Source organism: Loxodonta africana, chromosome 1, assembly GCF_030014295.1.
Source record: "Loxodonta africana isolate mLoxAfr1 chromosome 1, mLoxAfr1.hap2, whole genome shotgun sequence".
Lineage (NCBI taxonomy): Eukaryota > Metazoa > Chordata > Mammalia > Proboscidea > Elephantidae > Loxodonta > Loxodonta africana.
The window spans coordinates 91,138,964-91,151,239 of NC_087342.1; the positions used below are offsets into that span (position 1 = coordinate 91,138,964).

At 47.0% G+C, this 12,276-nt stretch overlaps 1 protein-coding gene across 4 annotated transcripts; it reads right to left on the minus strand.

The window, feature by feature from the left end:
* Window positions 1-7,003: 7,003 nt before the first annotated feature.
* LOC100661889 (patr class I histocompatibility antigen, A-5 alpha chain-like) lies at window positions 7,004-11,234 on the minus strand. 4 transcript variants are annotated; one of them, XM_064283203.1, is made up of 8 exons: window positions 11,062-11,231; window positions 10,494-10,763; window positions 9,961-10,236; window positions 9,166-9,346; window positions 8,831-8,950; window positions 8,362-8,394; window positions 8,169-8,216; window positions 7,004-8,002 (listed from the first exon to the last, which is right to left on the minus strand). In XM_064283203.1, exons 1-7 carry the CDS (start codon window positions 11,129-11,131, stop codon window positions 8,192-8,194), a joined length of 975 nt encoding a protein of 324 aa, XP_064139273.1. In that variant the 5' UTR covers window positions 11,132-11,231; the 3' UTR covers window positions 7,004-8,002; window positions 8,169-8,191. The 4 variants fall into 4 exon arrangements, with proteins under 4 accessions (XP_064139273.1, XP_064139271.1, XP_064139274.1 ...); XM_064283201.1 differs by having other exon boundaries at window positions 9,071-9,346; window positions 11,062-11,228; XM_064283204.1 differs by lacking the exon at window positions 9,166-9,346 and having other exon boundaries at window positions 11,062-11,234.
* Between the last annotated feature and the right edge of the window lie 1,042 nt (window positions 11,235-12,276).

The window sequence follows — 12,276 nt, forward strand, 5'->3', positions numbered from 1 at the left end:
CTCCTCTAGTTGCCTGAGGGCAGGGGCAGAGATAGAGATTTTCCAGTGACCCTGAGCCAGGAGCTAGAAGAGTCAAGAAACGTGGGGGTCACAAGAACCGAAAGGTGGAAACAAAGGAAATGTCCATCAACAGATGAATGAATAAACAAAATGTGGCATATACATACCATGGACTATTACTCAGCCATAAACGAAAATGGTGAGTGCATTAAGTCAGTCACAAAAAGGACAAATACTGTATGATCTCACATGTATAAAATAGTATATAGAATTCAAAAATTATTAGTGCCACAGGAGGACTTCTTGAAGGTGAACATAAGCCTCCACTCTTGTCCTGCGTTTTCATGCCCTCTTCCCCTGTGGTGGAGCCCTGGTGGCACAGTGGTTAAGAGCTCACCTGCTAACCAATAGATCAGCAGTTCTAATCTATCATCCACTCCTTGGAAGCCCCATGGGGTAGATCTACTCTGGCCTATGAGTCAGAATTAATGGCTTTTGTGGGCTTCCCCAGAGGGAGGGGAAGAGAGGGAGTTTTTGCTTAGGGGCTCTGAGTTCATGTTGATCGTGGTGGAATAATTTGCAAAAGGATAGCGAGAATGGTTTCACAATTTGAAGAATGAAGTCAACGTCACTGAATTATACCTGTAGAAATTGTTGGATCCGCGTATGTCTTGTGTGTATTTGCACCTCAATAAAAAATATTACAACAGTCAAAAAATGTGGGGAATGGTTCAAGGTCCATAGGTGAGAGCTACAATGACAGGAGGAGGAGCTATAACCTAATGACAGAAGATTCACAGTTGGGGACATTAGGGAGGAGGGAGAGAAAAAGGTCTGAGAGCAGCAAGGAGGAGAAAGGACGTCCACCTGTCTCCACAACCAGGAGTACAAGGCCTGCAAGGGCAGAAACACACCCTGTGCGAGCATTTTTCATCATTGTGACTATTAACCATTCTGTCATTTTCAGTTTTTTAAACTCTGAATTTGGGGGAATGTCCTTCTACAAATTTCTGTATGAATCCTTTGGTGAGGGCATTACTGTCAATGTTTGTATGTAATGCACTGAACTTATAGAATGCTGTCTGTGTGAAATATCTTTGAAATGTAGTGAGATTTAATTTATAGGCTATTACTTGGAATTATTTAAAACCTACTAGTCGTACTTCAGAAAATTGTGTATTTGATTTTTGGTGCGGGGTTAGATATAGGCAAGCAGCCAGGTGGGTGGGCAGGCAGGCAGGCACACAGGGAGATACAGTGGGTTATGGGTATTAGTCAGGTCTTCTATAGCTGATGTATTTTTTTTGTGATTTTTAACTGAGATGACATTCACGCAACATAAAATTCACCATTTTAAAGTGTACAGTGTAGTGGATTTTTAGTATATTCACCAACGTTGTGCAACAAACACCCCTATCAAATTCCAGAAAATTTCTATCACCCCAAAAAGAAACTCGGATCTGTTAGCAGTCATTCCCAATTCCCCACTTCCTCCCATCCCTTGGCAAACACTAATCTACTTTCTTTACTTCACATGCTGTTTTCTGTCTGCATGGATCTGACTATTCTGAGCGTTTCATATAAATGGAGTCATTTTCAAATTGAACACCTATTATATAGGGACTTTCATTTACTTAGTATAACGTTTTCAAGGTTCATCCATGTTATCCATGTTATAGCATGTACCAATACTTTCTTCGTCTTATGTAACATTCCACGGTATGGATGTACCATATTTTGTTATCCATTTATCAGCTGACGAGCATTTCAGTTGTTTTCACTTTTTGGTTACTGTGAAAAATCACTTTCTGAATATTCAGGAACTTTTTTCTTCAAGTTTTTGTGTGAACATATGTTTTCCATCTTTTAGTGTACGTACTTAAGAGTGACATTGCTGGGTCATGTGGTAATTCTGTTTATCTTGTAGAACTGCCAAACTGTTTTCTATAGCAGTTGCACCATTTTATATTCCCACCACAAATGTACGAGGGTCCAATTTCTCCAACTCTTTGCCCAGGCTTGTTATTTTCTTTTAGCCATCTTAGGGGTAGTGAAGTCCTTTCCCCTGTGGTTTTCATTTGCATTTCCCTAATGCCTAAGGATGTTAAGCAACTTTTCACGTGCTTATCATGTGTCTTCTTTGAAGAAATGTGCATCTTCTTCAGGAAAATGTTTATTCAAATTCTTTGCACATTTTTTTAATTGGGTTATTTATCTTTCTATTGTTGAATTATAAAAGTTCTTTACATATTCTGGGTGGTGGTGGTGGTGTTAGTTGCTGTCCGTTCCCACTCATGAGACAATTCCCACTCATGGCAACCGCATGTGTACAGAGTAGAAGTGGTCCATAGAGTTTCCAAGGCTGTGATCTATTGGAAGCATATCTCCAGGCCTGTCTTCTGAGGCTCCTCTGGGTGGGTTCAAACCTCCAGTCTTTCAGCTAGTAGTCAAATGCTTAACCATTTGCACCTCCCAGGGACTCATCTTTCTCTCTTACTAAGGTGAAAAAACACAGGTCTTTAAGACTTCAGAGAGGCATTGGTTGTTCAGTGGTAGAGTTCTTACCTTCCATGCAGGAGACTCAGGTTTGATTCCCAGCTAGTGTACCAGGAGTGCTTATTGGGCTTGTTACTACCTACACAGACCTTTTCCTGGGCCTTGCAGAAAACCGGGGACCTTTAAAAAAAAAAAAAAGCCATTGTCATCGAGTAGATTCTGACTCATAGGAGAGGCTGGTGGCCTAGAACTGCCAACCTTTGGATAGCAGCCCAGCTCTTAATTACTTGGCCACCAAGGCTCCATAGTGGAAATGCATAATGAAAATAAAACAAACCCATTACCATCAAGTCAATTCCTACCCTATAGAGCAGAGTAGAACTGCCCCACAGAGTTTCCAAGGAGCAGCTGGTAGATTCGAATTGCAGACCTTTTGGTTAGCAGCCAAGATTTTAATCACTGCACAACCAGGACTCCATATTGGGCACAGGACCCAGGAATTGCTTACTTAACAAACCTACTCTTGAGGCTGATACACATCCATGTTGGGAATTCCTGGTCTACATTCTTGCTACTAAAAGAGTAATCTGAAGATCAGCAGTATCAGCATGAACCTTGTTACAAGTATAGAACCTCATGCTCTACAACAGATGTCTTAGTTATCTAGTGCTACTACAAAAGAAATACCACAAGTGGATGGATTTAAAAAACAGACATTTATTCTTTCACAGTCTAGAAGGCTGGAAATCCAAATTCAGGGTGTTTGCTCTAAGGCAAGGATTTTCCTTCTGTGGATTCTGGGGGAAGTTCCTTGTCATCAGTCTTCCCCTGGTCTAGGAGCATCTCAGCACAGGAACCCTGCATCCAAAGGACATGTTTGCTCCTGGTACTACTTTCTTTATGGTAGGAGGTCCCCCGTCTCTCTGCTGGCTTCCTTCTTTTATATCTCAAAAGAGATTAACTCAAGAGACAACCTAATACTGTAGATTGAGTCCTGCCTCATTAACATAGCCGCCTCTCATCCTGCCTCATTAACATCATAGGATTTACAACACACAGGATAATCATATCAGATCACAAAACCGTGGACAACCACGCAACACTGGGAATCACAGCCTAACCAAATTGACACACATTTTAGGGGAACACAATTCAATCAACACCATCTGGTAACCACCAATGAGTATTACTTTCTGCAAGTATACTTATTTTTGGCTTTTTAAAAGTGAGATCATACAATATTTGTCCTTTTGCAACTGACTAATTTCACTCAGCATAATGCCTTCCATATTCCTCCATGTTATGAAATTTTTCACCTTATTCATCATTGTTCTCTATCAATGAGTATTATTCCATTCTGTTAATATACCATAATTTATTTATGCATTCATCCACTGATGGACACCTTGGTTGCTTCCATCTTTTTGCTATTGTAAACAGCTTTTAGGACCCCAGCCACTGCTCACCAAAGTAGAATGTAGAACATTTTCATTATAAAATGTTACGCCAATTGAGCTAGGTGTTCCCCGAGACCATGGTCGTCACAGTCCTTAGCTTAGTGGTTCCATCCCTCAGGGAGTTTGGATGTGTCTATGGAGCTTCCATGACCTTGTCTTAGAAAAGATATGCTGGCTGCCCCAGTATTGTACTCTGTCTTACCCTTCACCAAAGTTACCACTGTTCTATTGTCTATTTAGTGTTTTTCCATCCTTACCCCGCCCCCCGTAACCATCAAAGAATGTTTCTTTTTGTGTATAAAACTTTTTATGAGTTTTTTTTTCATGAATTTTTATAGTAGTGGTCTCATTCAGTATTTACCCTTTTGTGATTGACATTTCGCTCAGCATAATGCCCTCCAGATTCATCCATGTCGTGAAATGCCTCACCTTCATAACTTCTTGATGCAGCTCCAGAAGGGTGCAGTCTTCTCTTGGTGTGAGGTGATCAGATTACTTAGCACTGGAGCCAAGGTTCCATCCTTGTTCTTTCCTCTTCTATAGCTAACCATTCCCTTGGTGACCTCCTCCATTCTCAAGGCTTTAAACATCGTTTATATGGTGTAGCCTCCCAGATCTATTTACCTAGCCCAGCCATTTCTCCTAAATATCACTCATATATCCAACTGCCAATTGAAAAACTTAATTTACATTTCTGATAAACATCTGTCCTAGTCATCTAGTGCTGCTATAACAGAAATACCGTCCGTGGATGGCTTTAACAAACAGAAATTTATTCTCTCACAGTCTATACAAGTCCGAATTCAGGGTGCCAGATCCCAGGAGTCTTTCTGTCTGTGTCAGTTCTGGGGGAAAGTCCTTGTTGTGAGTCTCGCCTGATCGAGGATCTTCTCAGCGCTGGGACCCTGGTTACAAAGGACATGCTATTCTCCTGACTCTTGTTTCTTGGTGGAATGAGGTCTCCATGTCTCTCTGCTCACTTCTCTCTTTCACATTTCAAAAGAGGTTGGCTGAAAACACGACCTAATCTTGTAGACTGAGTCCTGCCTCATTGAATAACTACCTCTAATCCTGCCTCATTAACATCGTAGAAGTCAGGATTTGCAACATATAGGAAAACCGTACCTGATGACAAAATGGTAAACAATCACATAATACTGGGACTCATGGACTAGCCAAGTTGACACACATTTCGGGGCGGGGATGCAGTTCAAACCATAACACCTCCCAAAGCTATTTCTTCAGCCCAGACATTTCTCTGAAATATCACTCATATATCCAACTGCCAGTCAGACAACCTCACTTGCATTTTTAATAAACATCTCAAATGAAACATTTCCTAAACAGAATGCTTGTGATACCCCCTCCTCTTTTCCACCTCTGCTGATGGCAGCTCCATCTTTCTATTTGCACAGTCTAAAATATTTGGTGTCCTCCTTAACTCCACTTTTTCTCTCATACCCCAATTTTAATCCATTAGCAAATCTTGCAAAGTTCAAGTTCAAAATATATCAAGAATCCAATCACTTCGCACTATTTTTGCTGCTCACAGGCAAAACCACCAACATCTCTAGCTAGAAAATTGCATGGATATCCTAGTATTTTCCTACTGCCTTGTCCATCCTCCACCTCTTGATTCTATTCTCAGCACAGAAGCCAGGGTGATCCTTTTAAAAGGAGACCTACCATATCTCTCTTCTGCTCAAAAATGTCTTGTAACTCTTCATCTCACTCAAAGGGGGAAAATACCCTGAGATCCTGAAGGCCCCACATGATCTGACCATACCTCTGATGTCATCTCAGTTACTCTCTGTTCCAGCCCTACTGTCCTCACTGCTTCCGGAATACAGGCACGTTCCTGCCCTAGTGTCTTTGCACTGGATATTCGGTGCCTGGAAGAACTTCCCCAAACATCCTCATGAATAATTCCCTTATGTCCTTCAAGTCTTTCCTCAAAGGCCACTTCTCAATGAGATACATTCCGACCACCTAAGTTACAAAAGTCGTCTGCCCTCTCCTCTCACACCCACATTCAGCTTCCCCATTGCACTTCCCACCTTCTAATATGAACACCTGTCTTATTTATTATGCTTATAGTCTACAGTCTGTCTCTCCCTACTAGAACACATGCTCTGCAAGGCTGCCAATTTTTTTGTGTTTTTAGTTCACTGATGTTGCCCAGATGCAAATACAGTGTATCTGGCACTCAACAACGATCAGCAGAATGATCACTGTGGGGTAGCACACCTTCCTATCCTAGAGACAGTGTCTTCACTAATGTAGCCTCAGGCCAAATGCTGTTTTGTGGCACCTGCAGCATGTCCACTCACACCGACCAATGTTGACTCTCCTTTCCTGTATATGCTGCTCTCTGCTCCCTGTCTCCCTCTCCTCCCTCCTGTCCACTCCAGCATACAGTCTCATTTCCCTCTGCAGACCAGACAAGAATGATCCTAGGGGTTATGAACACTATTTTACGAACAATGGTGAACTTAAATTAGATTCTGCTTTATAAACCCACAAGGTTGGACTGGTCAGCGCTAGGATTATAGACCTAAGGGCAGGGAGAGAGGGTAGGCAACTGGAAGATGGAAACATAACAGAAATTTAACTAAAACAAGAAAACTGTTGGATGCCTCCTTTCTAATTCCAGAATCTTATTCCTTAAAAATATTGGGGAAAAGGTAGAAAGAATAATCCAGAAAACAACCCCATGAGGAAAAGACCGGAACAAGTCTGAGAGTTCATTTCTCCATACCATAGAGACTCCTGTGTACAGGGGCTGCCCTGGGCCTTGTGGGCACACTGAAAGGAAAAACGAATTCTGCTGCCGTCAGATGGGGATACCCAGAGGAGAATGAGACCAGAAGTCGTGCACAAAACAAGAACAGGCATACCCTCTACAAAAACAAAGACACAAAAAATTGCACAAACCTTGGGGTCTGAGGGTCAGGCCAGGCCTGAGCCCAGGCTAATCCAGCACATGAAGCCCTCACTGCCTGTCTTAGTTATCTAGCATTGCTATAACAGAAAAACCACAAGTGGACGGCTTTAACAAAGAGACATTTATTTTCCCAGTTTAGACGGCTAGAAGTCTGAATTCAGGGTGCTGGCTCTAAAGGAAGGCTTTCTCTGTGGGCTCTGGAGGAAGGTCCTTCTCTCTTTGAGCTTCTACTCCTGGGTGATCCTCAAGTGGCTTGGCATCTCTCTCCTGCCATCTCTACTTCTCTCCCTTGCTTCTTTAATCTCTTTTATGTTTGAAAAACGACGAACTGAAAATATATACTACACTAATCTTTCATAAACATAACAAAGACAATCCATTCCCAAATGGGATTATAACCAGGAGACATAGAGGTTAGAATTTACAACACGTGTCTTGGGTGATATAGCTCAATCCATAACACCGCCCAAGCTCTGAAGACAGGACAGGGCCTGGGCAATGCCTGAGTCCCTGTGATCACAGGTCCTACTGAGGAGACAAGAACAATGCAGCAGTGAAGATGACTCGACCAAGGAGTGACCATGTCAAAACCCAGACTGTCCTGAACACAGACCTCATTCACGTTCGGCTCCTCCACAGCCTTCTTCCATCCCTGCCTGTGACAGACTCAGCAAAGCAAAGGATTCTGGATGGTTCTCAGGTCTCCATTTATTTCCTCTCTGAGATTTTAAGTCTTATCATCTCCTTAATTAACCCATCAACCCCACTTCATGGCAAGAATTTGACGAAAAAAGATCATTCCCAGATTCTTGTTTTCAATAGGTATGTGACAACTTGCAGCTCAAAGCAAGAGAAGTTATGACAGAGATGGAGACATTCTGGCCCTGTCTCTGCTGGAACAGGAAATGCAGATCCAGGGGAAAGGACACAGGTCAGTGTGGGGAGGGTGTCCAGGTAGGCAGGGGTGGGTTAGTCCCACCACATCCTGACAGGAACACAGGTACATTCAAACAACAGTTGCAGTAAGAGAAGTCCTAAATCACAAAGCGGGTGTGAACAAATCTTGCATCGGTCAGTCAGTCCCACACAAGGCAGTGGTCTTAAGCTAAGGAAGAAAGGAATCATGAACAAATTCAGGTCAGTCACTCTAAGTGTTGACACTCTGAACAGCCCACCAAAGATCAAAATACCCAGTTCCAAAGTATCCCCATAGTCAAGTCATGTCCCCTCTGCCCCAAACCCTTCCCCATGTCTGGCCCTCAAGGTCTTACCTTTAGAAGCCATGAGAGACATATCAGAGCCCTGGGCACTGTCGCCGTCTCGAGAAGAACAAAAACATTATCTGGTCAGAGCCCACAGGAGGACATGAGACTAAAGGAGGAAATTTGAGGTGGGGGGCTCTCCCACGGGATCCCGTCTACACTCTTCCAAGGGTCTCAGGATCAGCCCACATCCCTCACTTACTTGCAGCCTGCGTGGAGCTCCTTCCCTTTCCGCCTGTGGGAAGAAAACATCCTGTGAGAGACCAGGGAAGAGCCAGGACCATGAGGTCCTAGAGGAACCCACTAGTCATGGACCCCAGGCAAGTTTCCAGAACTGTGATTTCAGACTCAGGACAGGACAAGGAATTAAAAGGAAAGGAGATATGTGGGGACTGGACCACCCACCCTCCTAGAGGTCTGTCCTCAGCAGGGGTTTTCCCCTCTAATCTGTGACTATGGGCATCAGGTCCCCAACACGAGAAACATCTAAGGTGAAAAATTTACTTTCATCTACACATGTGATTTACGTGTTTACAGAGGGCCCCAGACTGGGTAAGCATGTGCGTGTGGATGATTTTTCCCCATAACGAGGCAGAACATGGGCAGACTCCTAGCTGGGGATTGAAATCTTCACGTGTAATAAGAAAACTCAGACCCCACCCCATCTCTACCTGAGCTCCTCTTCCTCAAGATCACAACTGCAGCCACCACAGCTCCAACAACCAGTGCTCCAAAGAGCACCAGGCCAGCAACTATTCCCATGACGGGGATGGTGGACTGAGGGGGTGGCTCTGGAAGAGAAGGGAAGGTGAAGGGCCCTCACTCACCAGTCTCAGCCCTGACCCTGACGGAGGTCTCCAGAAAGGCTCATGCTTTCCCTGAGAAAAAGCTCCATCCTCGTCCCCTTTTACCCCATCTCAAGGTGAGGGGCTTAGGCAGCCCCTCATGCTGCACACGACACGTGTATCTCTGCTCCTCTCCAGGGGGCACCACCATGGCCACCCACTTTTGGAAGGTCCCGTCCCCCGCAGGCCTAGTCTCCACAAGCTCCATGTCCTGGGTCTGGTCCTCCCCGTCCCGCTGCCATGTCAGTGTGATCTCAGCCGGGTAGAAGCCCAGGGCCCAGCATCTCAGCATGACCTCATGGTCAGAGATGGGGTGGTTGGTCACAAGTGCCTTTGGGGGATCTGAGGAGAAAGGTCAGAAAATTCAGAAACTCTGCATTATGTCCCATGGGCCACGGGAGATTGGACAGAACATTTGGGTGGAATGAGGAAGTGTAAAACTCGGACACTAGCTTGGGCTCAGGGGTCTGGAATACTCGATTCCTTGGAAAGTTCTAGAATCTAGGTGAGACTGCCCAGTATAACAGATTCCAGGTCTGAGGAGAACAGGGGCTTCTGGCCCTGCCCTGGGTGGTGACCAAGAAACTCAAAAACATTGGAGTCAGACCTCCAAAGAAGTTGGGTTTGGAGCAGAGAACAAGGGCTGAAAACAAGTCCCTGGGGGATACCAAGGCCACTGCCAGAGTCAAAGAAACTGCTGATCAGTTATTTCAGGAATCATTTCCCCATTATCCCTAGAGAGGCTGGATCGCTTAATTCTCCCTGAAAGAAATGCATGGTCTCTGGGTGAGTCACTCTCTAGTACAGATTGTACTAACAGGGGCTGACTCCTCCCTCTCTCAGACCCTTGGGAGCATTGGGGGGAGGTATTCAGGTGTCCATCCCTATGGCAGGCCTGCTGGAGGAACAGCCTCAGCCAAGGCGAGACACGGGAGTCGCCCCACAGGCCCACGTACCTGCACGCTGCAGAGACTCCTTCCCGTTCTCCAGGTATCTGCGGAGCCCCTCCACACACGCACCCTCCAAGTAGGCCTTTTCCTGATCTGCAACCTTGTCAGCCTCCCACTTGCGCTGGGTGATCTGAGCGGTCGTGTCCGCCGCGGTCCAGGAGCGCATGTCCTGGCTCAGGGTGATGTAGTCGGCGCCGTCGTAGGCATACTGAACGTACCCGCGGAGGAAGAGCCCGTCGAGACCCACTTCACAGCCGTGTATCCTCTGTAAGGTGTGAGACCCTGACCCCGCCCCCGCCGTCAGCCCCGCCCCCGCTGCCCGCACCGACCCCGCTGTCAGCACCGCCCCCAACCCCCAGGCCGGCGGCGATTGGTCAAATTCCTTTTTGGTCTAAACTGAATCGAATCCCCGCGGCTATCGCTGGGTTACAGGACCCTGCGGGTCCCGCGGCCTCGGGGTGAGGTTCGGGCCCGGAGACTCGGGGCGACGCGGCCGCGGGGACGAGGGGACCCGTAACCTGCGATCTGGCGTCACTCACCGGCGTCGCTCTGGTTGTAGTAGCCGCGCACGTTCCGCAGGCTCACTCGGTAAGTCTGTGTGTTGCCCTTGGAGGTCCTTGTCTCTTGGTCCCAATACTCCGGCCCCTCCTGCTCCATCCACGGCACCCGCGGCTCCATCCTCGGGTTCGCGGCGTCGCTGTCGAACCTCACGAACTCCGTGTCGTCCACGTAGCCGACGGAGATGAAGCGGGGCTCCCCGCGGCCGGGCCGGGACACGGCGGTGTGAAAATACCTCAGGGAGTGGGAGCCTGGGGGCGGGGAGAGGCTGAGACCACCGACCCTCTCCCCCCGCGGTCCCGGGTCCGGGGTCGATGGGCGCGGGAAGGGGAGGAGGGGTGAGGGGTGAGGGGTGAGGGGTGAGGGGTGAGCGGTGGTGGACCGAGAAGGGGCGGCGGGAGAAGCAGGGCCGGGACAAAGCGAAGGGGAGGGGGGGACGGGAGAGGGGGTCTGGGAGGGGGCAGCTTCCCCGAGGGTCCTGCGTCCCGACCACGTGGTCCCCTCCTCCTCCCTCCACAGAGGCTGTTTCCCTCCCGACCCCGTACTCACCCGCTCGGGTCTGGGTCAGGGCCAGGGGCCCCGAGAGCAAGAAGAGGAGGATCTGGGAAACCATCACCATGATCGACGGAGTCTGGGAAGACTGAGTTCCAATGGGTCCGTGCGGAGCTTATAACCGGGAACGGAAGAGACGCAGATTGGCTACTGCAGAAACCGGATACACAATGGGAGAGAGAACTGGTGTCGCCTCATGTTGTCCAGACAGAAGGAACTGACACAGGTTGTGAGAGGGAGAAGTGAAACTCCGGGAAACCGGGAATCTCCAGCGCTTGGCTTCCTCACTCCAGACACCGCCCTCGGGGCCTGAGAGCCGAGCCCGGGCACTAGGAGTTTGTCCTGACCCCTGTCCTCCTGTACGGACCACTCTTTGTCACACTGACACCCTGAGTCGACCCTGGGCTGTCACAGGAAACCAGGGAGAGACCCCCAGGCTGGGGCCAATCCATTTCCTGCTCTCCCCTTCTTGGAATGCTTTTTGCTGAACTGGACTCCCTCCCTCCCACTTCATATTCCCCCCCCCCCCGCCCCGGGACTTCTCTAGAATAAAATTCACCCCCAAAGAATCCAGTGCCAGAGTGAGCTCACGTCAGGAATGGAGGTAGAAGGACAGCGGTCTCCTCTTTAACCCTAGAAGAGATTGTGGCTGAAGACACCAGATAGATATTTCCAGAGAGACAAGTTTCCTTTTTATTAACAGCAGTGGGTAGGTAGCTCAATATTGATAACCCCAACAGGAATTTAATCTGTAAGAGAAGGGATTTTGTCCATTCATGTATAAATGTGTCTGAAAGGCTCTGCAGTCAGGCTCACAAAGTTCTGAAGTTTGACTTTCCCAAACAATGTATCTATGACTCCTGGGTTAGTGTATATTAAAATTATCTTCATTCCGTAGCTCTGAGTTTCTCTGAGTCCCACATCTATCTTCAACACAAAGCGGCTCATGAAAGCACAATTTGTTATTGTGTATTTTAACCAGAAGAGTGTAGGAACTTTAACCTCTTCAAAGCTGCAAGTGTTCAACAGTCAAAAATGCCTTCGCCAGTGCACACCCATTGACTGTGTTTATGAATTATTAACATCTAAGGGATATATTTTTTTTAAGGGATATAACAGAAAGCTTGGCACTTGGAGCCCACTCAGGGTCACTGGGGAAGAAAAGACCTGTGGATCTGTTTGCCTTAAGATTTCAGCCAAGAAAACCCTAGG